A 21,860-nucleotide genomic window follows, 5' to 3' on the forward strand; every position below is an offset into this window, starting at 1 on the left:
ACCTTTCTTTACAAACTGTAAAGATACTTTCCTAATTTCATCAAAGCTGCAACAAAATTATTCCATATTAAATATGACATATGCTTTTATAGTCATTAATAATCTTGGACCCTTTCAGTTTATTTCACTTGAAGGTCATGATAAGTACTCTGAAGGACAGATTCTCTGATACTTTAGTTGTTGACTGGGTGAACAGCATTTTAGTAAAGCAAGCACAATTTTGGTCTCATTTGTGAATCTGATAGCCTCAAAATGTCCATACCATTTATGCCTCTGTGCATGAGATATTAAATGAACATAAAATAAAGAAAAAAGCTTTCATATAATACTGTTACAAGTAGAGTTCAAAGTGATCTTGCAAAGATAAACAGTCCCTCAAATGCCAAACTACTTCTTCAATAATACCAGTTGGTATAAAGTAATTCTTAGAATAGCCATAGTGATTTAAAATGCCTTGAACCGGGAGTATGTGTGTATTATATTAGAGAAGTAACTAATAATCCTTTCCCAGGAGAAAAAAATTACTCAGACAAAAATTATTACCTTGCTTTTAGCTACCTTTTTTTTGCTATCTAAAATAGCACTTGCCTATATACAGTCAAACATTTCATTAGTACACAGCAATAGCATGTAAAGTTAGTATGCAGCACTTCAGTTTTTCAGAATAAAGACATTTACTTGAGTGTCCATCAGAAATCTAATGGGAATATGAACACTTAAAATGCAGTAATGTATGTGATTGGGGGGGGGGGAGGGGGGGTGTTGGAAGACATATCAGAATCAAATAGTTTCTTTGCGAGAAGAATCTAATGAATTACCAGAGAAATAGAATGAGTTGTGGAATTATAAGTATATAGAAATAAATGGCTTGAACTGAGCAGTTCTTTTTAGTTTCTTTTTCAATGCCTTTCTCTTAGTTTCCCGTTTTCCCTCATTTCTGCTTATGTTCTCTTCATCTCTTGAGGGTTTTAAGTGATGTTGTGTTTTTCTCCTTCAGAGTTTCTTCACTTTCCATATCTCTTGTTTTCATCTACTTTGCTTTTTGCTGTTCTGGCATGTGTATTGTTATATTACTGACTTCCAAAAGCCTGAATGTTTCGTTCATGTTTAAATTTATATTGATTGAACTAAAAGTATGGTACAGAGCTCCATTATTCAGATAGAAAGTCAATATAAATTATATATTTTCATACTCTTCTTCCTAGTTTCTCTTGGAACTTATTTCAAAATAAGTTGTGCTGATATATTGCACTGAATTCTTTTAGGTGATAATAAGCATACAGAAAAAAATCCGTTTTTGAAAGATATTTAAATTTCATGTTTACATTCAGCCTTTCAGAATTTGGTATAATAAAAGTTAGATAAACTCAGAAACATATAGCTTAGTATAGATTTAATTAAAAAATTACTGTCAACCTTTTATAAACTGTGGGAACTCTGTTATATCACTAGATATATATGTTTGGAAAAGAGAATGATGTGTCTGTAAGTTTGATCTGTCTAGCTGGTTTTAAATTCAATTATGTTATAATTTCCAGATAGCTTTCAATACAAAAATGGAGGGTGCATGTGGGGAGGATAGTCCAATCCCCTCTGAGCAATGTCAAACTTCTAATGAAGTTTTTTTTTCAGACTCTTTATGGAGTTATCATTTTTCTTTGAGGTAAATTTCATAAAAGCACAGTGTAGGTTGCTTGCTGTCCTGCTACTGTTACAGTAAGCTTCAATGAAACAATAAGCTGCAGGTAGCATTTTTCCCAAGAAAGAATTTTCAATTAAAACCACTGGAAAAGGTGAAGCATTATTATTTCCATACAGTCTTTTTTGAGTGTATTGTTTAGGCAGTTTTCTTCTATGAGAATTTTTTTGTACAACTGTTAATGTAGTTCATGCTTTGTGTTCATATCATGTATATTATGCACTTACCTATATGGCAAAAAAAAAACGTTTGGAGCAGTCATGAATTCAGAAGGTATAGAAATATATGATTTTTCTCTAATAAATTGTTATCAATTACTTTCCTTAAAGCTTTAAAGAACGGAATCAATAACCACTACACTAAAATGAGTTAAGGTGAGATTTTATGAAAATACTCTTAATCAGTTGGTAAATTAAAGAGTATTTGCCCTGAATTTTGAGAAGAGGAATCAAGTGGGAAAATAACATCAAATTTTTGTTTTATAGGGTGATGGAAGCATAACATTAAATAAAATTGATCTGATTCAGTCTGAAAATTCTAGTTTACTGTAATATAGCTCATTTTCTAGTCATTGAAGGTTGGAAGGAAGATCAAAGGCTATCTAATACTGATGTTGTTTATCTGCTTTCAAAGACCTTTAAGATACCTTCAGTGGTGAACTTCAGGTTTCCCAGGGGTGAGATGTTTCAGTGCCTCACTCACCTTAAGACTTTTTTTTTCTAGTCTTTCTGAGTCTTCCTGCTCCAGTTTAAGCCTTTAATCCTTGGCCTACTTGTTATTTATATAAAACCCAAGATTTTTCCTATTTTCAATTCATCAGCCTTTTATGTCTTTGGAGAATTTTATGTGCTTCCACTCATCATTTTACTCCATTGCTTTTTAGACTAAGCAATTCCAGATTGTTCATTCTTTCATTTCAGGCCATGCTTTCTTGACTTCTTAAAACACTTGCTGATTTCCTCTTGCATTTCTGTAGTTGATTCACATTCTTCTTTATGAGCTGTGCTCAGAACAGGGTACAGTATTGTAGTCTTTCTTCACCAAAGCTTAGGGGGAGGGAGTGGAAGGGTTATGTCATATTTATTTCAAGTGCAAACCTTGCATTGACCTTATTTACAGTGGCATGCCATTGTTGATCTAATTTTCTAGATTCTTTCCCACAGATCTGGTATCCCATCAGTTATATACTCAAATTTTATGCAGCTTATTATCCTTGAAATGTGGTACTTACTACACATACAATAATTGGGGGGGTCAAGCAGTAATAAGTGAAATTCTAGACTCCAGTCATCCAGGCTGTGGTGATTGATTGCTACATTATGTAAAGCAGAGTGGTGGCTGGGCTCTGGCTCACAACTCACCAGGCCATAATTACTGCTATCCATTTGGCTCTATTTAAATATCCTTATCATAGAGGAACCTATGGAAAACTGGTTTCCATCTGCTTTCTGAATTCTTTCCAGAGAAATTCTGCACTGTGATGCAGTGTCTCTTGTTTGTTGCAATATCAATCATTTTTTTGTTTTATGTAGTATCACATCTGTGACTTGACTGTCTATCAGCCACAATAACCAAGGATCTGAATCTGCATCTTTGCATTGTTATGGGAAGGGTAAGAAAGAGGAGGGGGGAAAAGCAGCACATGACCTGCTCATTTAAACCAAAATGTTCAAATAAACAAAATAGTGTTCCTTTACCTACACATATTTTCTTACCCATCTCTTGTTGTTGATATACATGCTTAAGTGTTGTACCTTAAATTTGTCAAGATCTCATTGAACTCTAATCCTTTTCATCAGTGTATTTGATAATTTGCACCGTAGGTTATGTAGCTTAAGCTAGACTTCCTCTACTTTGAATGAAAAAAACCCATCCAACATAGAACAGATTTATTAGGTTTCTTTTTTTCCATTGTGGTGTTAATTACTTAGAAACATAAAAGAAGCTACTGGTGATGTCCATCGTGTGTGTTCTTATGCGTTGGAGTTGCCTAAAAACCAGTATGTCAGTAGCCTGTGGTTTCCTGCATAATAGCTGCCAATTTATCAGAAATTGGGAAGTGCTATTAAAGTGTTTCTCAGGTTCAGATAGCTGGTACTTGTGAAATAGCTACTAAAGTCAGTGATCTTGTTCTTCATTAAATTAATTAACTACTGCATAGCTTTGAAAAATTGGCTTTGCAGAAAGTCATTCTGGCTGTAACAAATAGGAGGATCGTTTGGAAAATCCAAGCCAGGTTATGAACCAGTACTTCAAGGGCAGAGACATAGCTCTACTGAGGTACCTGATTAACTTAACACATCTGTCGTGGTTTAACCCCAGCCAGCAACTAAGCACCATCCAGCCGCTCGCTCACTCCTACCCCTACCCCCAGTGGGATGGGTGAGAGAACTGGAAAAAAAAAAAAAGGTAAAACTTGTGGTTTAAGAACAGTTTAATAGAACAGAGAGGAAGAAAATAATAATGATAATAACAACAATAGTAAAACGACAATAATAATAATAAAAGGACTGGAATACACCAAAACAAGTGATGCACAATGCAATTGCTCACCACTTGCCAACCGATGCCCAGTTAGTCCCTGAGCAGTGATCCACCCAGGCCAACTCCCCCCAGTTTATATACTGGGCATGATGTCACATGGTCTGGAATACCCCACTGGCCAGTTTGGGTCAGCTGCCCTGGCTGTGTCCCTTCCCAATTTCTTGTGCCCCTCCAGCCTTCTCGCTGGCTGGGCATGAGAAGCTGAAAAACCCTTGACTTAGTCTAAACAATACTTAGCAACAACGGAAAACATCAGTGTGTTATCAGCTTTCTTCTCATACTGAACCCAAAACATAACACTATACCAGCTACTAGGAAGACAATGAACTCTATCCCAGCTGAAACCAGGACAACATCATAATTTAATCTGTATGTGCAATGGTTATCAAGAGAAGAACATGAAATGAATCTTTTTGAAAAGAAGTATATAAGCATCTTTCTATTTGGTGATAATTTGTACAACTTTGAATATTTTAGAAGAATATTTTAGAAGAACAATGCAATATTGCCTATTGCCACAAGCTGCCAATAGTCTGTCTGTTATATAAAATGGAGGTTTAATTGTATGGAAAACAACAACCCCAGTATCATTTGTGTTTCACTCTAGGAGAAACAACTGGGAAAAAAAAAAGCGCAAGCTACTTTCCCACAGAAAAGGATTGGTGTGAAAAACTTTCTTTACTAAAGCGGATATACGAATTCAACAGTTTACATAATCCAATTCTTGTCTTTCTTCTTTGTTTTACTAACACAGCTACTTGTTTGAAAAAATGTTCCTAATCTAAAATATGTAAGAACTGTAACGAAAAACCAGTTTTATAGTATGGTTGACCTGTGCAGAGGGCGTTTACAGATATTTATGTATCATTTGATATAAACTCACAGACACAAATAAACTAGCATTAATTGAATAACAAAGGAAGGAGAACTTTAGTGGTAGTGATGGGGTGTATCAATAAGCATATAAAATGTTCATTTCCTTGCTTTGTAGTTTGGGGTGAAGGTTTTGGGTTTTTTTTAAGCACTTCTATTGAAAACACAAGGTATGTTATAGATATTCAAAAGTTACATTATATATATTTTATTAAATTGTTTCACCTCACTGGCATTTGAAACAATATACAATTTAATGGATTAATTTTTCTGAAACTTTTGAGAAAACAGATTTCAATTTTGATAACATGACTTTTTAAAGCTCTTAAGTATGGACTCCTTGTGGTGGAGCTACAAAACATGGTTCAGTAGTAGAGTTTGATATTCCTGAATTTAATGTTTAATATCTCTAGTTGTGATCAAAGATAATGCTAGAAGGGAGAAGTGAGAAGTCTCCGGGACTGAAAATGTATTTGAAAGACTCCTTATCAGAAGATGAATTGTTTTAATCACCTGTTTCTCCTGATAAAGTATTCTGTTGTTCTTATTCCACTTGTTATTTATATCAATATGTAACAATATCTTCTTTATTATCCTTTTGAAATGTATAATCTTCTGCTTCCAGATCCATTTGAGGCTTTCATAATTTTTTCTATTCGACATGAGATCAGAAAAATTGATCTTCACAAACGTGACTACAGCCTTTTAGTTCCTGGTTTAAGAAATACAATAGCACTTGATTTTCATTTCAGTCAGAGTTTACTGTACTGGACAGATGTGGTAGAAGACAAAATTTACAGAGGCAAGCTCTCTGATACTGGAGGTATGAATTTAATCTTTAATTTCTTAACAGTAAGAACAACTGCAGTTACAGGGTGTTAGACCTGGTAAATCGTAACTGAGCTACCATTCACAGAAGCAGAATTTATGATGGCATTCTGCCTTTAAAAAGGTGTGTACCTAGATTGTACTTGATGTAGAGCTGGAAGAAGACTTTTTGTTATAAAAGTTTCCTTTTGCAGTAGGTTATAGGGGGAAGAAAAAGGCAAATGCAAAGGGCTGATATTTCTTCCTGGTCCAATGAGTGCAATATTGATTTTTTTTTTTTTTTCATTTTTTGTAATTTACCTTCACCTTATTAAAAAAGTATAAGAATTTACCAGGTGTCTGATAAATTATCTGCTCTCACTAGGTGGAAGATTTTGCTTCATAATTTTATAGCATTCTGAAAGACTGGTTCTTTGCCCTGGTGACATAGTTATGGCCTATAACTCAATACAATACAAAGGTGTTTCTACAAAATGTTCTTTGTTGAAGTGGATGTTCAGGTGCTTTCATTCCTGCATGAGCTAACAGGCATAAGCATGTTTAACTTGCTTCCGCCAAAGTTCACGTATGCATTCGTGCCTATGTTCTCTGGCATGTTTGGGTATTGTTTTCTGGGTTTTTTTCTTCTCCTTAGTAGATGGTATTTGTGGGTATTTTTATATCCACAGATGCAGACCAGGAAAGAAATCCTACACTGCTAAGTATATAAAGACAACCAAAGACTTGCTACTTTTCATTAATGGTTGTGGTGTTTGTATGAAACCAGTAAGGTAGTCTGTTGTCATCACGCTGTATTATAATCTCACTGTACCAGAACCCAAGTGACTTCTGTGTTGTATTAAAGAAAAAAATTATTTACTCCCTCAGTCTTGCAGCTGTCAAGAACTGGCTTGCAACTGCAAAAAGCACTGTGCCTTCCTGGAAGTCCTGAGGGCTAACAGAGTGCTTCTGTAGTTGGCCTTTGTGTGAAAAAATTTGAGACCCTCCAGAGGAAGTGCTTGGTAGGGAAGAGCTGTTAGTAGACAGTGACAGTATGAATTGTGCGTGTGAATTCGAAGGACCAAAGTAAGGCTATTTATTTTAGAGCTTTTCAAAATATGTAGTCCAAACAATGTTCTCCCTGCCGTTACTGTCTTCATCAGAATCTTTCAGTTTTCTCTTTTTCTGATTGAGAAAGAACTGAAATAGAGCTGCATGAATTTCGTCTAATATGTCTAGTCAGTGGGAGGTGAAGCATGAGCAAGTCCTTCACAGATGCTGCAAAAGAGGTCGCTGGTAATAGGGCACATGTATGTCTCCTATGTTACTCTGTATGTGATCTCTGACCTTTATTGAAGGTTTCAGAGCTTTACTTACTAAAGCATCAGAGAACTAAAAATTTCTATTACTGTGGAATTAAGTTTATATGTATACTGCCAGAAGTGTACTTATTTACAGCAGTCTATCACATTTGTAAAGAAAAAATGTCACGTGGAACAGCGTAATCATCCATCAGATTAATCAAGAATTCACTCCAAGAGCATATGATAGACTTGTATGTCCATGTTCACTATATCAGACTCTATATTAGTTCTTTAAGATTCTGTCTTTTATTCCCCCCTCCCTTCTTTTCTTTTTAAGGTGTTAGTGCCATTGAGGTGGTAGTACAACATGGCCTGGCCACACCTGAAGGTCTTACTGTAGATTGGATTGCAGGAAACATATACTGGATAGACAGCAATTTGGACCAAATCGAAGTAGCAAAACTAGATGGCACTTTGAGAACAACATTAATAGCAGGAGCTATGGAACATCCAAGGGCTATTGCTTTGGATCCCAGATATGGGTAATTGTAAAAAGATAAATTTTTCTTGTTGCAGAGATAGATGTTTAACTATGAGATTGTTTGATCTCCTCTTTTTTTGCTGTGAGTTCCTAACTTATCTTTAATAGTTCTTGAAAGTATATTTTGCATGAAATACAATCCCTTATTAGTGTGTTTTGCCCCAATGAAAAGGGTTAAGAAAAGGTAAGTCGCAAGATACAGGGATCTATTTGTTGGCAAATTACTTCCCTTGCTATGTGATTGTTTCATTTACTTTTTTAGTGTGGATGATAGTAACTGGAGACTTTGGTCTAACCTTCCTGCGTGGTTAATGGACACATTTAGGTATTGCCAAGGTGATTCATCTCACTTGGAGACTGATTTTTTTGGTGGGGCTATAAAGGTGTAGCTTAGATGTTACTGGAAGACTAAAAGTTGAGTGAGGTAAATCGCACCTTTTGTGTTTAGTTCTCCATCTTTAAAGTGGAGATAATGCTTGCTGACTTCTGTCAGTATTTTTTGTACCTATTCATAAGGGATATTTTATAAACTGGAATATTATTAAACATGAGCAACTGAGTGTAGTATATTCAGCCTATTACCATAAACATGTATTTTATCTAATGCCTGTCATAACTAAATGTTTCTAATAAACATCAGAATGTTTCCATAATAGCAAAGAAAATATTAATTAAAACAGGCCAAAATTTGATTTTTTTAAAAAGTATGTTTAAATTAAAATGCTGCCTAATTTTGGTAATATGCTAGCACAATACAAACTTTTAGCAATCATCAAACATATAAATGTATTTCACAATTCCATTTTAAAATCTTCACAGTAAAAAAACCCACCAACAATAAAACTTTTCTTAGGATATTTTTGCTTCCTTTTAAAATTAGCCTCTCATTTTTTGGCAGAGCAAAAATGATGCATACATGCCACTTATATTAAAATTTAAGTCAATAGACTTAAGTAGTATAAGGGAAGTAAAACTGTTTATGGAACCCTTAACTCCCTGTTGAGCCAGGTGTCACTTCTGATTCTGTGTTGAAGTTCAGTCTACTACTACAAAAAATCTTATGATTCTTGGAGTTAGAGCAGTGTTTTGAGGCTATATGAAATTGCAAACTCATTACAGAAACCTCATTACCTGATATTATGTGTAGCTGGATCCTCTTAGAGAGGCCAAAAGGTAATGGTCAATAGCTACATCCTCTTCTCATAATTATTGTTCTTTAAGAGAGAAATAAAAAACCAAACACAAATTAAATGGGGACAAAAATAATATAAATTACAATGAGTTTGCAGAGTCATAATATTTGTTTAGGAACTTGCTATGGTCTGTCATGTCTTCACTGAATGTTTATTTCAGAAACACAGCTGTGGACATAAAAATAAAAATAGATAAAGGTCCCAGATTCTGGGACCTGAGGTCCCTCTGGGACCTGAATTCTGAATTGGGAAGTACATGCTTTAATGAGTAAAGATGCTGCCCTCTCAATTCAGATGCTAGAAAGCTTATTTACAGAGCGCATTGCTTATCTATAGAGATCTTTAAAGAGGCATCCTGTTGGCAGAAGAATTGGCAGATAAGTTGTTTAAATTAAATGGTTGGGAGGAAAAAAATAAATCAAATCACCACTCTTCCTGAAACTGAAGTCTTAATCTGCTTTTTGAAAAGCTAGAAGCGATTGTATGCTACATTTTGTTAGAAGTGAGGAAAGAATAAAATCTTTGAACACAGATGGGAACAGCTCCTCAATCTTTTCACAAATAAATATGAATAAACAAACACTGATGATTCAAAGTAGATGGTTGTGTTAGGATTGCACAAATCCTGTATCCCAATGGAGGCACGGCTGCCGTAGCTCCATTCCAACCTGCAGTGAGGCTGAGCGTGTATTCTCAGTCCACACACACAGACACACATATAAATAAATTTATATACATAAACACATGTGTGGTAGGTCTACAGGCAGAAACTCAGCTCTGAGGCAAACAAGCAGCACAAATGCTCTCATCCCCTTAAGGATCCTGGCTGTTAAGGATGAAGGTCTTTTAGTAAGCAACATATATGTATGTATAATGTGGATTCCTCCAGTAGCTGGGTTTAGACAGTCAGCATACCCAGTGGCTTGCCCTGGGATCACGGGGCTGCCGAGCTGCTGGCTCCAGGACGCATGAGCCCCCAAGGCCGCAGCCCCACACCAGCTGCTGGTGAGGATCCCATCACACACGCACTGCTGTAGCTGCGCCTAGGCGCCCAGTCCCACCCAGTCTATCCAGTAGCTAGCCCTGGATCCTTACTGTCCCCAGCTGCCTCTCGCAAAGAGGTGCACACAACTCACACACGTACAAATGGGCGTCTGAGGCCCCAGACCTCACAGTCTCTCTGCCAGTTGGCCTGCCCCCCCGCTCCCTCTGGTAGCCAACTCGCCCAGGTGCCTTGCTCCCAGAGACGCACGCGTACATCTGGCTGCCACGCCACATAACGTACTCACAACTCAGTCTGGCTTCACCTTTGCCAGCGATCACACTGACATGCACACCTTCACTTGCTCCAGTTGCCGGCACCCTGGACGTACAGGCCGGGTGACCTGTTTTCTGGCTCCAGCTGCTGGCACACAGCTGTCGATACACACAGCGCACGCACGGAGAAGAGACCCTTATCCAGAGAGAGAGAAGTGGCATTTGGTAGAAAGACAGGCCTTTTTATACCCTTATCCCTTATTATTTAAATATAGCGTGCACTACTGTTCACAGGCACTAAATGGAGAGGCCTTATTAGGATATATGTTCAGGGCTGAAGCTGTCTGAGGTTACTTGTCAAGAGTTTTGCTGCAGTCTGACTCTCTGCAATTAGGTCTTTACAACTAATAAAAGTTTTCATATGAAAGGTGTTCCTTTCCTTTAACAAACAAACAAAAAGTTTGCGTGTGGTTGAAAACTTAATAAGGTAAGAACAGCTGGAGTGTATTTTTGGCCTTTTGGTGACACTGCTTCTGTTACTTAATAAGAAACTTCTTTGGTTATACAGGTGAAAGCTCTCCTTCCTGGAAAAAAATTGGAGATAGTACAGAACTGAGAGAGCCTACCATACAACACATCTTTTCAATTTTCTTACCAAGACTAATCTGTATAAAAATCGTTAGTGACATACCAAAATCTAGGGGTCTTCATTGGAACCCTCTTAATAATGAATGGAAATCTCTAGTTTAGCCTGTTCCTTAATCCCTGCTACCTCAAATCACCTTTCTTCCCTTTCTCCCCTCCCCATCCTCCTCATCTATGGATTGCTTTCAAAGGCTCTCATTATATTTTTTTTTTTTAATGAGCTGGGTTTCTAATTATAGAAGGAAGACAAGATGAGCTGTTACTTGTATTAATGGACATGAAAAAAGGAACACTGTTAAACTTGTAGTTTTTAAAAAACTTTTTGAGTTTCATGATTGCTCTAACACTAAGCATTAAATATTGCCTCCATGTTACCAGGAATTTATATAGTTAGCTAAATTAATCTATTTTTACTCCTTTCATTTAAAACATATGAATTTTTGAACTTTTTTTCTAACTATTGTCTTATTGAACTATTTCAGTTTATTCTCATGGTTTAATATTTTCTTATATCTCTTTTCTTTTTCTTTTCCTCTCACCAGAATTCTGTTTTGGACAGACTGGGATGCAAATTTTCCTCGCATTGAATCCGCTTCCATGAGCGGTGCGGAAAGAAAGATCATATATAAAGATATGGATACTGGAGCCTGGCCTAATGGCCTTACTGTAGATCACTTTGAAAAAAGAATAGTATGGACAGATGCCAGGTAAAGTCATAACAGTATTCTTATCAGTTCATAAATCTTTATTCTTACATACAGAAATGTGAACTACATTGTAAGCAGAATGTAGCTATGTACATTATGTGCATAAAGAGTCTTGTGTGCAAATGTATAGTATGTACATTTCTTTTAATTGCATTACTATTATACATAATGTCTTCATGGTCTGTACCAGCAGACCTCAATGGCCCTGAGCAGGCTTCTCGGGCACCTTCCCCGACACACCCTGCCCGTGGTCCCAGGAGCCCATTTCAGCTCAGCCCTGGAGCTCGACCACTGGAGCACCAGTCTCCAGCCCAGCCGCAGCGCTGCCTGGCAATGAGCCCATTGGTCCAGACCCCAACCCACAGGGTGGCTTCCTGGCCTGACCCTGTCTTGTCACCACAAACTTTTCTGGCAATTTGGACTCTTGGCTGAACCTGGCTGCCACCCCCTGGGCCCTGCTCTGCTCACCTCACTTGGCGGCAGTGGGATGTGGCCCTGGACAGTGAAGCCTCTGCCTTGCCAGCTCTGGTATCATCTGTGGCTCCTGGCTCCCTGTGCCTTAGAGAGCAGTTGCCCATTTGTCCCTCCCTGACAAAGCTGTTTCACTTTTTTTTCCGTAGTTTCGTCTAATGGAAACTGATTACTTGCTGTTTTTTCACAGCATGGAGGTAAATTTGAATTTAAAAACGGTATACAAGCAAACCAATATTTCATATCCCTAATTAAATTAATAATATGAACTAAACCATCTCTGATGTTAATGATTGCACTGTAAACATTCTTTGGTCTTAACTGGTATGTAAGAGTAAGGCTTTATACATTTTGAACCAATGTCAAAATGGTTGTATGATTTTTATTTTATTTTTATGTAATCTTAAATTTGGGGTTATCTTGTAGATCGGATGCCATTTATTCTGCATTATATGATGGAACCAGCATGATAGAGATTATACGGGGTCATGAATATCTTTCTCACCCTTTCGCTGTTTCTTTGTATGGGAGTGAAGTATATTGGACAGATTGGCGGACCAATACACTTGCAAAAGCCAATAAATGGACTGGCCAAAATGTCAGTGTAATACAAAAAACAAGTGCTCAGCCATTTGATCTTCAGATATATCATCCAAGTCGTCAACCACAAGGTGACTATTTATAGAATAATTAATTATTATTCCTGTGAGGGGAAAAAAGTGTTCTTTTTATATACAAATATCTGTATATGAATTTGCCTTGAACTGACAATTCTTAATTAAATGTCATGTTCAGCACTAGTGTTCCTTGGGTGCTAATAGAGTCTTTATTCAAACCAGAAGCTTCATGGGATCAGTGTCTGTGATTATTACCCATCTGGACTCTTGTTCTTGATCTGTTACAAATATAGTGCAGAACCATATTTATTTAAAGGGCTTCCAACTTATTTTTTTAACTGGAGTAACTAGTCTGACACAAGTAAACATAATAGCGCTAGCTGTCTTTCTCTTGCTTCTCTCCAGAGCAAGATGAACTTTTCTGTGAAATGAATGGTGTATACAATTGTTAGTTTTAAATATTCACTTTGTGCTATAATTCGCCTTAATTTACTCATTCACTTGTCAGTGTCTATTTGCTTCTCAGTCTTCTTGTTCGCTCTTAGGACTGCATAACTTAAGATTCCACCACTGCAGACTGCTACTTTTCTACCGAAACAGCCCCAATTGGGTGTTGTCCATAAACTGACACTTTTCCAAAGCATAGCCTATTCACTTAACAGCTTTTACCTTAAAATAACATTTACAATTTTCAGTTTCAAATTAACACTGTATGTCTTTCATGGGTGAATGAACTCAATCAGCTGGAGGCATGAGTCTGGAGTTTAAAACTTCAAGAAGCAGCAAAACTTATTTTTGTATAACAATCAAAACTGAATGGAAGTTCACAGTATATTCATTAAATAATAGGAAATTCTTTAATTATTTCTTGATACGTTATTTTGTAACTTTAACTTCCCATTTTCATCTTTATAAAGCTTACCTCTTCATGTGTGTATACTTCCATTTCAATTTTTTACTAGCTTTTATAGTATAATATCTATTTATAGCAGAGCAATGCTGTTCAATTATGGTAAGTGCATAGGCTTTGTCATTAGGTAGATAGTCCAACAGTAGTTGTGTATTTAGTAATCTTCAGCTACTATACCTTAAGATAAAACTGTATTAATCTTGAAAATAAAAATTGACCAGATTTTATCTATCCGGTTTAATGAAATATTCTATTTAATTCCTAATGAAAAATGCGGGAACCTGCTAAAGAACTTAGCTCCTTGAGACAGATTTACAATGTCTGTCACACAGGTAAAAGGACAAATCATTTTCCTATCATTTCAGCTGAAGCTTCAAATGATTTTATCGCTGAATAGTGAATCTCTCATTCAGATGGTGAATACTTAGTCAAGTAATTCAAGTTACTGATCTCAATGGTCATACGTGTGAAAGTTCATAAGGACCAAGAAAGAAATCACAGAGAAGCCCATTAGTTGCACATCTAGTATTTTTCTAGAGTATAACTATATTTATTACTTCTTTGAGGATTATGAGGATTACAAATACAGAGATTTTATTTAACTGGTGTAAAATTTATTTTCCACTCTAAATTTTCTGGCTTCAGTTATGGCAATATATAGACTGTACCTAAGCATGTTGGTAATAACATAAGCAATAATTAAATCCAAATTAATTATAAAGGGACTTGGCACATTTTGCTGTGATTTCATCCTGATACCTACCTAATCTACCTTGCTAGCACTATCTGCTACTGGTCCAAACAGGTTTTCCTGCTTTCCCTCATACTTCCTTTTTTTCCCCAACTGCTGTTCAGTTGAGGATAGGTGATTCCAAGATACTTAGTACAGTGCTGACAACTGGCATTATTATTATTCTTCCTAATGGTTATCTCCACTTCTACCATCATAAAAAAAGAGAATTTTAATTGGGCTTTATAGTTCCTCCTTCTCTGACTTTTCAAACATTTTGCCCTTCAAAGTCCCTGTATCCCTGGCTTGGGAATCATAAATGTTAAGGGAAATAGTTGGAAAGTGTTGTTACGTAGTCATTTACTAGGAGTCCTTGGACTTCTGAATTAGATGCTTGACTTACTTCAATGTGAAATAGTGAGGATGAGGTGGTTAGCTGAAGTGGTAATAAAAGGATGTGATAGCGTGCTGAGCAGAAGAAAATGGTCCTGATTAAACTTCCTCAGTTATTTTCTTGGAAGGATACTTGGAAATCAGTTCTCTTAGTGGATCCCCATGTAAAATGAAGAACTAAATAAAGGGACATTTTTTGATACGACTATAGCTACGTTGATGTTTAAAATAAATTTAAAGTTAGAAAATGAAATATAGGACAGGAAGACATTATTATGACATTGCTGACAATTTCAAAACCCATTGAATATGTGGTTTTTATTGTGAGCTATAACAAAAGACAGTGACTTAATTTGTATGTAAATACAGGAAGGTAAAAAATACCACTGGAGGATGACCACTAATTAGTTATAGAGTGTTCTGTGATCTCTGGATAAATTTTAACTCTTCTGCCAAAAAGCTGATGGTAATAGAAACTACTTTAAAATTCATATCACATATAGTTGTTTTTTTTAATATTGAGAAACGGTATTTTGTTCTCACCCAGGGTAAATTACTGAGACTTTTATGTTAGTAGGTTCTAAGCAATCTTTATTTGAAAATGTTAAATCCTGACAATTTTGTATGGCTTTGTAGATGTCTTAGAACCCAGTTCTGCATTAGTTATACATAGAAGACTATGGATATATCTCTAAGGTAAATGAGTACTGGCAAGTAAAATTCTCCCTGCACGCTAGTAGTCAAAAGATTTGAAGAATGCTCTCTAAAAGCATGCATTGAAAAAAGGAGAGCAATGAATATAACTCACTGTTAGTTTGTGAGTGAATCTAAGCATGATGACAACTGTGATAAGGACTCACAGTGAACAACTCCTAATCTACCTTGCGATATGTGACATATGCTGTCAAGATACATTTTTCTGATGGTTTTATTTTAAAATAATAATGAACTTACATTAAAGAAGAATGTTACTGTTTTTCAGTGGATGTCAGGTTGCTTTATTACTTTTTGAAATAAGCCTCTTGCAAGAATTTACTTTTTAGGCCAGGGTACTGTTCTAAGAAAGCTGTCTGACTTCTGCACAAAAGAATATGTGTGCCCAGGATCTTAAAATAGGGTGGAGTAAATATGCATCTCTGCACGCCCCTTTCAAGTAATGGTTTTTGCTATTTTTTATAATGAGTCACTTCCTGAACTTAGGGATTTGAGGAACTGTGTTCTATATTTGTTTTTTTCACAGTAGCATTAGAGTTCCCATTAGCCATTTCTTGCTGTCAGAAAAAAAACAACTATTTTCTGTTTGGACTGGGGCCAGGCAACGTCTTTACAGAGCGACTATAGCCTAGGGAGACATCAGTCAGTATTCCATAGTCACAGATACCTTGGCCTAAAGGCAAAGTATAAGCTGTAGAAGAGTTTTCAGCTGATATTTGCCAGAATCAAGAAGTTCAAATATCAAGTTGTGTAATTGCAGCTTTTATTTTATGATGTAGAAAACACCAAATTCCATTTTATGATTGGCCTTCTGGGTTTGCTCTAAATTATTCACTTTCAGTGGAAGCAATTTTTTTCGACAAATCTCTAGTACCTAGCTTTATTGGAGCTAGAGAAAAATGGTGATACTATCCAATTACTTCTTAATTTTCTTTTGAATTTGTAGCAATTTTGCAATAAATGAAACAAGATACCATGCAGTTTAGAATACCAAAATAAAATTAACAGTAGATTTACATTGCAAAATGTGACTATAAATGTAGCACTGAAGGACAAACATTTTGTAGTTTCAGCTCCATAGGTATACATCTGCATCACCTATGTAAGTTAAAAGTTACTGGTTTTGAAAATATATCATGCAGCTTATTTTGACTGGAATAAAGTAGAGCACAGCTAAATAAATTCCTGTAGACTAAAGCAGTATTATTTCAGTTAATCTAGGACAGATGCTGATTTAAGGTAGTGAGTTATAGTGCGATATTAGTATGGATGATACAGGTTCATCTGTCAGTAATGGCAGGGGATTGTGGAAGACTTCATGACCAAATGCAGAATGATGTCACATCTCAGGAATGTGAGTCTGAGACCTACTCATCTTCACAGAATCAAAGCTGTGTGTCAGGAATGCTATTAGCATAGCAAACACAGGTTTTCTAAGAATAATTTCTCAACTACCATTATATTTTAAAAATCCACTTGTTGCTAAGAACAAGGTCTTCTATTTTAGGCATAAGAATTTGTACTTGCACCATGAGGTGTACTACTGAGGATAGTGATGAAAGGAGTAAATATAGTGCATTGGAAGGATTGCAACTTGAACACAGTTAGAAAGCTGTGAATTCCTCACACATTCCCCAGTTTTTTGCATTTCTCAAGGGTATTACTTTGAATTTAAAAAAAAAAAACCAAAAACAAAACAACAAACCAAGGTCATGGCATTATTTTTCTTTTTTCAGATTGAATTTTACAGACTAAAAATCAGGACAGGCAGTATAATAACTGCTGAATATAAAGTATATTGGTACCACTGGGCTCTTTTGTTAATTAAAACATGAAAAACATTTAACTTCATAGCACTGTTTTGTTACAATATTCTGCTGAGGTCTGGATTGCCAGCTGTTTAAAATAACTTTTTACAGAAATGTAGCTTAAGATACACATGAGCAAAGTTTTGGCTATTTTATTTGGGGAGGATTTTAAAAATGTTATTAGTTTGAAATTTTATCACAGCCTTCTTGTGTACATTCTTTTTACTTCAAAATTAGCAGCAAGATTGGTATATGTATTATAAATCACGCAAAATACATGCAGTTTTTCTGAACTTTAAATTTATTTCCTTTATGCCTTGTGAAAGTTCCTTTTTTTGTTTTAGGAATTATAAAAGCAGTCTTTCCTACCTTTGTCTTAACTCAGCATCCTGTCTTTGACAATGGTTCATCAGTGCCTACAGGAAAGTTTGGACCTGGGGGAGGACAACAGCCATGCTCCTCCCGTATAGCCTGTCAGCTTCCATTAACCTATTAACTCAGTGATTTTTTGAATGGTATCTTTGTGCTTCAAAGGCTTTTAAAGCCTTTGACTGATTCTTCTTGCATGAACTTCTCTAGCTGACTTTTGAGCTTACACAAACTCTTGATGTCTATAACTTTTTGGGCAGATGGCTCTGGTGCGTAACTACGCACTGTGTGAGAGAGGACCTAGTCTTGTTTGTTTTAACCCTAATAACTGATAATTCTGTTTGGTGTGTCCTAGCTCTTGTAATAAGAGGGGTATTGGACAGCCATTTCTTAAGTATAAATATAATCTGTTGCTTCAGAAAAGGATCTTGGAGGTATGGATGCTATTTCAGTGGTCATCCTCATGTATGTAACTTGAAATTGTTTTTTCCTTGTATATTACTACACATGTATTGAATTTTACAAGACATTTTATTTCTCAGTCACTCTGTCATGTAACTGTTGTGTAGCTTTTCACACTTGGATTTAATTTAATCCTTTTTCACTGCTTTTTTGTTACTTACTTTAACAGTAAATTTCTGATTTCTTGAACGTTTTCTATAAAGCATAGCACCTGCTCCTGAAGGTTTAGGAGCCTTTGGCCTTTGGCCCTTCCACATGGTAATACCCTAGTGTTATAACATTTGTTATTCTTTTCCATCTGTGTTTCTTATCTGTCTAGTAAGTCAGTATGCTTTTTTAAGGTCAGTCATTCCAGGCAGTTCCTTCTTAATTTTGGACTTATATCATTAATTACATTTTTCTCTGTTTTTTGCAGTACCCTTTCATCTCAAACTGTACACTGGGGGGAGTGGGAGAGAGAGAGATTCATTAACAAGAGCTTCAGAATTACCATAAAGATATTGTATCGTATACAATAGATTATTATGAAGAATTGTTCTATCTTGGTGCTAAAAATATTCTTGTTTGTTTTGTTTCATGGTTAATATGTAAATTTTTGTTAGGTGGTATACTGACTAATTCTTCAAGTGAATGATTAAAAACTGAAGTAGAAATAGTGAATATAGGAAATACATATTTATTTTAGAACTAATGCATTCTTTGATCAGTCTTAACTTACAAATTCCAAAGATTAATGCTAAAATAATCAGATATAATCTGGTAGTATAAAGATTTTAACTTGACTGAGTACAGCAGGATGTTTGACCCTATGAAAAGCAATACTACCAAAAGTATTGACAGTGAGCAGAGGATTAGATCTATAACTGGTTTTAAATATGAGCGGGAATAGATTGTCAGCAATTTAGAAGTACCCTTTTGATGTCGTTGTAGTGCATATAGTTGAAAGTGTAGGCAGAATTTAATCAGGTCGCGCACCATTAAAGTATAAGATTAAAATTTTGCCTAGCTAAAATCTGATGCCAAGAAGGGACAGGTTCAATATGAAGTTAATATGGAGGATAAGTTGGTCCATGGTGAATACATATTCAGAGGTTGGCAGAGTAACTGTTCATTTGTCAGCTGGTGATAGAATGTCAGGGGGTTTTTTTAAGGGTTACTGGTCAAGAAAAAGAAACATTTTGTTTAAATAATATTTCAGAGAGCAGTCAAGAAGAAATATGATGACAAAGAGTGACATGTATATCTGTGCACAGTACTGTAAGAGAAATAGATTGACAAGGAATCAGCAGTGGAAATCAATTAAATAATGCAAAAGGCTGGCCAGTTGGCGAAAATGCCACTTCTGCGTGTTGCCATGATCAGAAGGAAAATAGATTGGTGGAAATGATTAGGAAAGGAATGAAGAACTACAGACAGTGAACTGTGATGCTCTACAAATCCATATCACTCCCGTATCTTGAGTATTGTGTACAGATCGTGTAAAAGATACCAAGAAAGCTTGACAGGTTGATCAAGAGTATGGGAAAGTTTTTGTATGAGGACAGGTAAGCTGATGCTTCTTGAAATACAACTTATAGACAAGCTTCTGTATGATGGCAGTCTGTGAAATCATAAATGGCATGGAGAAGGTGAATAAGGAATGGTTATGTGGTTGGTTATTCACAACAGAAATAGCAGGAAGTGTTAGAACTAGCACAAGGAAATAAGAGAGCCAAATTTTTGAGAGTCAAAGCAATAGTATACCTATTTGCCTTCAAGAGAATTAGTTTTTATTAGAAAGTAAAGAATGGGTTTAGCTGTTATTCAATGAAAGTACTATGAATATGAAAGGAATAAATACATATGTGCTGGGATAAGTAATTTTTTTATTATGGTAGTTTACTCCTCCAATTGTGTATGCATGTGGAAACAAATACGTCTGCTTTGTAACACCTCTTTTTCCACCAGTTTTGTATTCCATGATATATGAAGGGGATTGTGATGTGGACAGATAGTACAGAAATTGTACTGTTTCCTTTTTATTGATGCTTGTAGCACACTGTAACCACAACTCACTCTTTAACATGATCATTAACCAGCATGCCTTTTATTTTTTGTTCTGTATGTTCTTATATTTGAATTCCATACTCAAATAGCAACTTTGGTAGAGAAGAACATAATGCAGTACTTGCACAGAAAGACAAGATGGGGATTATTATTCTTAGGCCCTAAGCAGATCCTTGCCAAAGACGGTTGTATGCATATAAAGAGGTTGAGGTTCTGCTGAAATTACTGCTTTGTATTGGCAAATAAATTAAAGGAAATGCTGTTTTACAGAACGTATGACTAAACTTTAAATCTCACAGCAGCAATGTTAAGAATGCCAAAAAATGCAGGAGGTTGAATCACTAGATGATCTCCTGAGATCCCTTACAACCTAGATGATTCTACGATCTCCTTCACAATATTGTCAATACCCTAAATTATGTTTCATTTTTGATGTCTTCATAGGAATAGATGACTTAAATTTACTAATATTAATAGTCCATTAATAATTGATTCTTATCCTGAAGGGCTCCTGGAACCTTCTTAACTTCAGTCTCTTTTCCTCAGCTTCACATTTTTTGTTTTCTGCACAATGTTGTGAACTTATTAAAAGAGGTCACCCCAGATTTTTTTACATTGTTACTACAGATACAAGAAAAGTGATGATGTTAAATAAACATTTCTCTATTGTAATTTTTGGGAAAGGTGGAATCAAATATAGTCGTCACGTAAGGATAATAAGGTATTTGTAGTCCATTAGCAGTCAAAGAATATATTAATTTATTAACCAAGAATACATATTTTTAAGCTTATTTGTGCAGCTGACTTCTTGTCAGAGGTTTAGAAGAGCTGACAGAGAGGATATGGGATGCTTCTTTTTTATAAGTCTTGGACTAGCAGGAGAAACTGCGAAGGCTGGGAGAGTGCTGAGTGGCATCCAGTGATGCCAGTGTTTGAAAGGGGCAAATGGGATGACTTTACAGAAAACTGTAAAAGCCTGATTTTTTTGATAGAATGATGGAAGATGCTGGATGGAATTTCATTAACCTGTTTATCCAAGGTTTTTAAAGTTTCATTCTTCCTGTAGTACTGGTCAGACAAGTAAGTAGTTAAAGTCAGGAGCTGGTGGATAAATTTACAGGAATCATGCATTGATGAAAAAGAAATGGTTCAATTAAGCAAACCTTGAGTTTGTCTTCAGATTTTAGTGCTTGAGTTTAGGCTAAGTTTATTTTGCAAAGAAATTCATATATCGGATTTCTCTAGTTATCTAATTACTTATATTGCAGGCTAGCACAGCGTTGCAGGAGTATATTCTAAACTAATTGATTTTGATAATTATAAGTTTGTCTTTATGAGTCAGTCATTCCCACTTCCCTTTTCATCGCTGTTAATTTTCTGTGGTTTTTTTAGTAAAGGGAAGAAGTCAACATTACTTTCTGTTATGCTTGGAATGTCTCTTCAGGAGTGCTCTGGAGCTGTGTGTGTATAATAACGAATGAAGATAATCAGAATATTTTCTAGGTTTTGTAGGACTAAGAAGTCTTCTCCAGTCAGCTTGCTTCCTGCTTTTTTAAAGCAATTCTAGCACATCTTGTTCAATCAGTGAAGTATAAGAAGCTACTTGAAAAAAGCTACACATAGGAGAGGTTTTTCTTTGAGAAAAGTAGAAATACTTTGGCATCTTTTTTCAAATTATCTTTGCATGTTAGATTTCCAACTAGTATTCTAATTTTTTATTGAGAGGGAACATTGAATTTGCCAAAATTTCCAATCCTGAGTCTAACTTTG

At 35.7% G+C, this 21,860-nt stretch overlaps 1 protein-coding gene across 4 annotated transcripts in view; it reads left to right on the forward strand.

Moving 5' to 3' along the window:
- Window positions 1–21,860, forward strand: part of LRP1B (LDL receptor related protein 1B) — a 753,798-nt gene that overhangs the window by 505,810 nt on the left and 226,128 nt on the right. For all 4 annotated transcript variants that reach the window (XM_069780765.1, XM_069780767.1, XM_069780768.1 and 1 more), the window contains 4 exons: window positions 5,742–5,939; window positions 7,565–7,769; window positions 11,406–11,570; window positions 12,468–12,712. In XM_069780765.1, coding sequence (XP_069636866.1) covers window positions 5,742–5,939; window positions 7,565–7,769; window positions 11,406–11,570; window positions 12,468–12,712 — 813 coding nt within the window. The remainder of the gene's footprint in view (window positions 1–5,741; window positions 5,940–7,564; window positions 7,770–11,405; window positions 11,571–12,467; window positions 12,713–21,860) is intronic.

Source organism: Haliaeetus albicilla, chromosome 4 (genome assembly GCF_947461875.1).
Source record: "Haliaeetus albicilla chromosome 4, bHalAlb1.1, whole genome shotgun sequence".
Classification (NCBI taxonomy): domain Eukaryota; kingdom Metazoa; phylum Chordata; class Aves; order Accipitriformes; family Accipitridae; genus Haliaeetus; species Haliaeetus albicilla.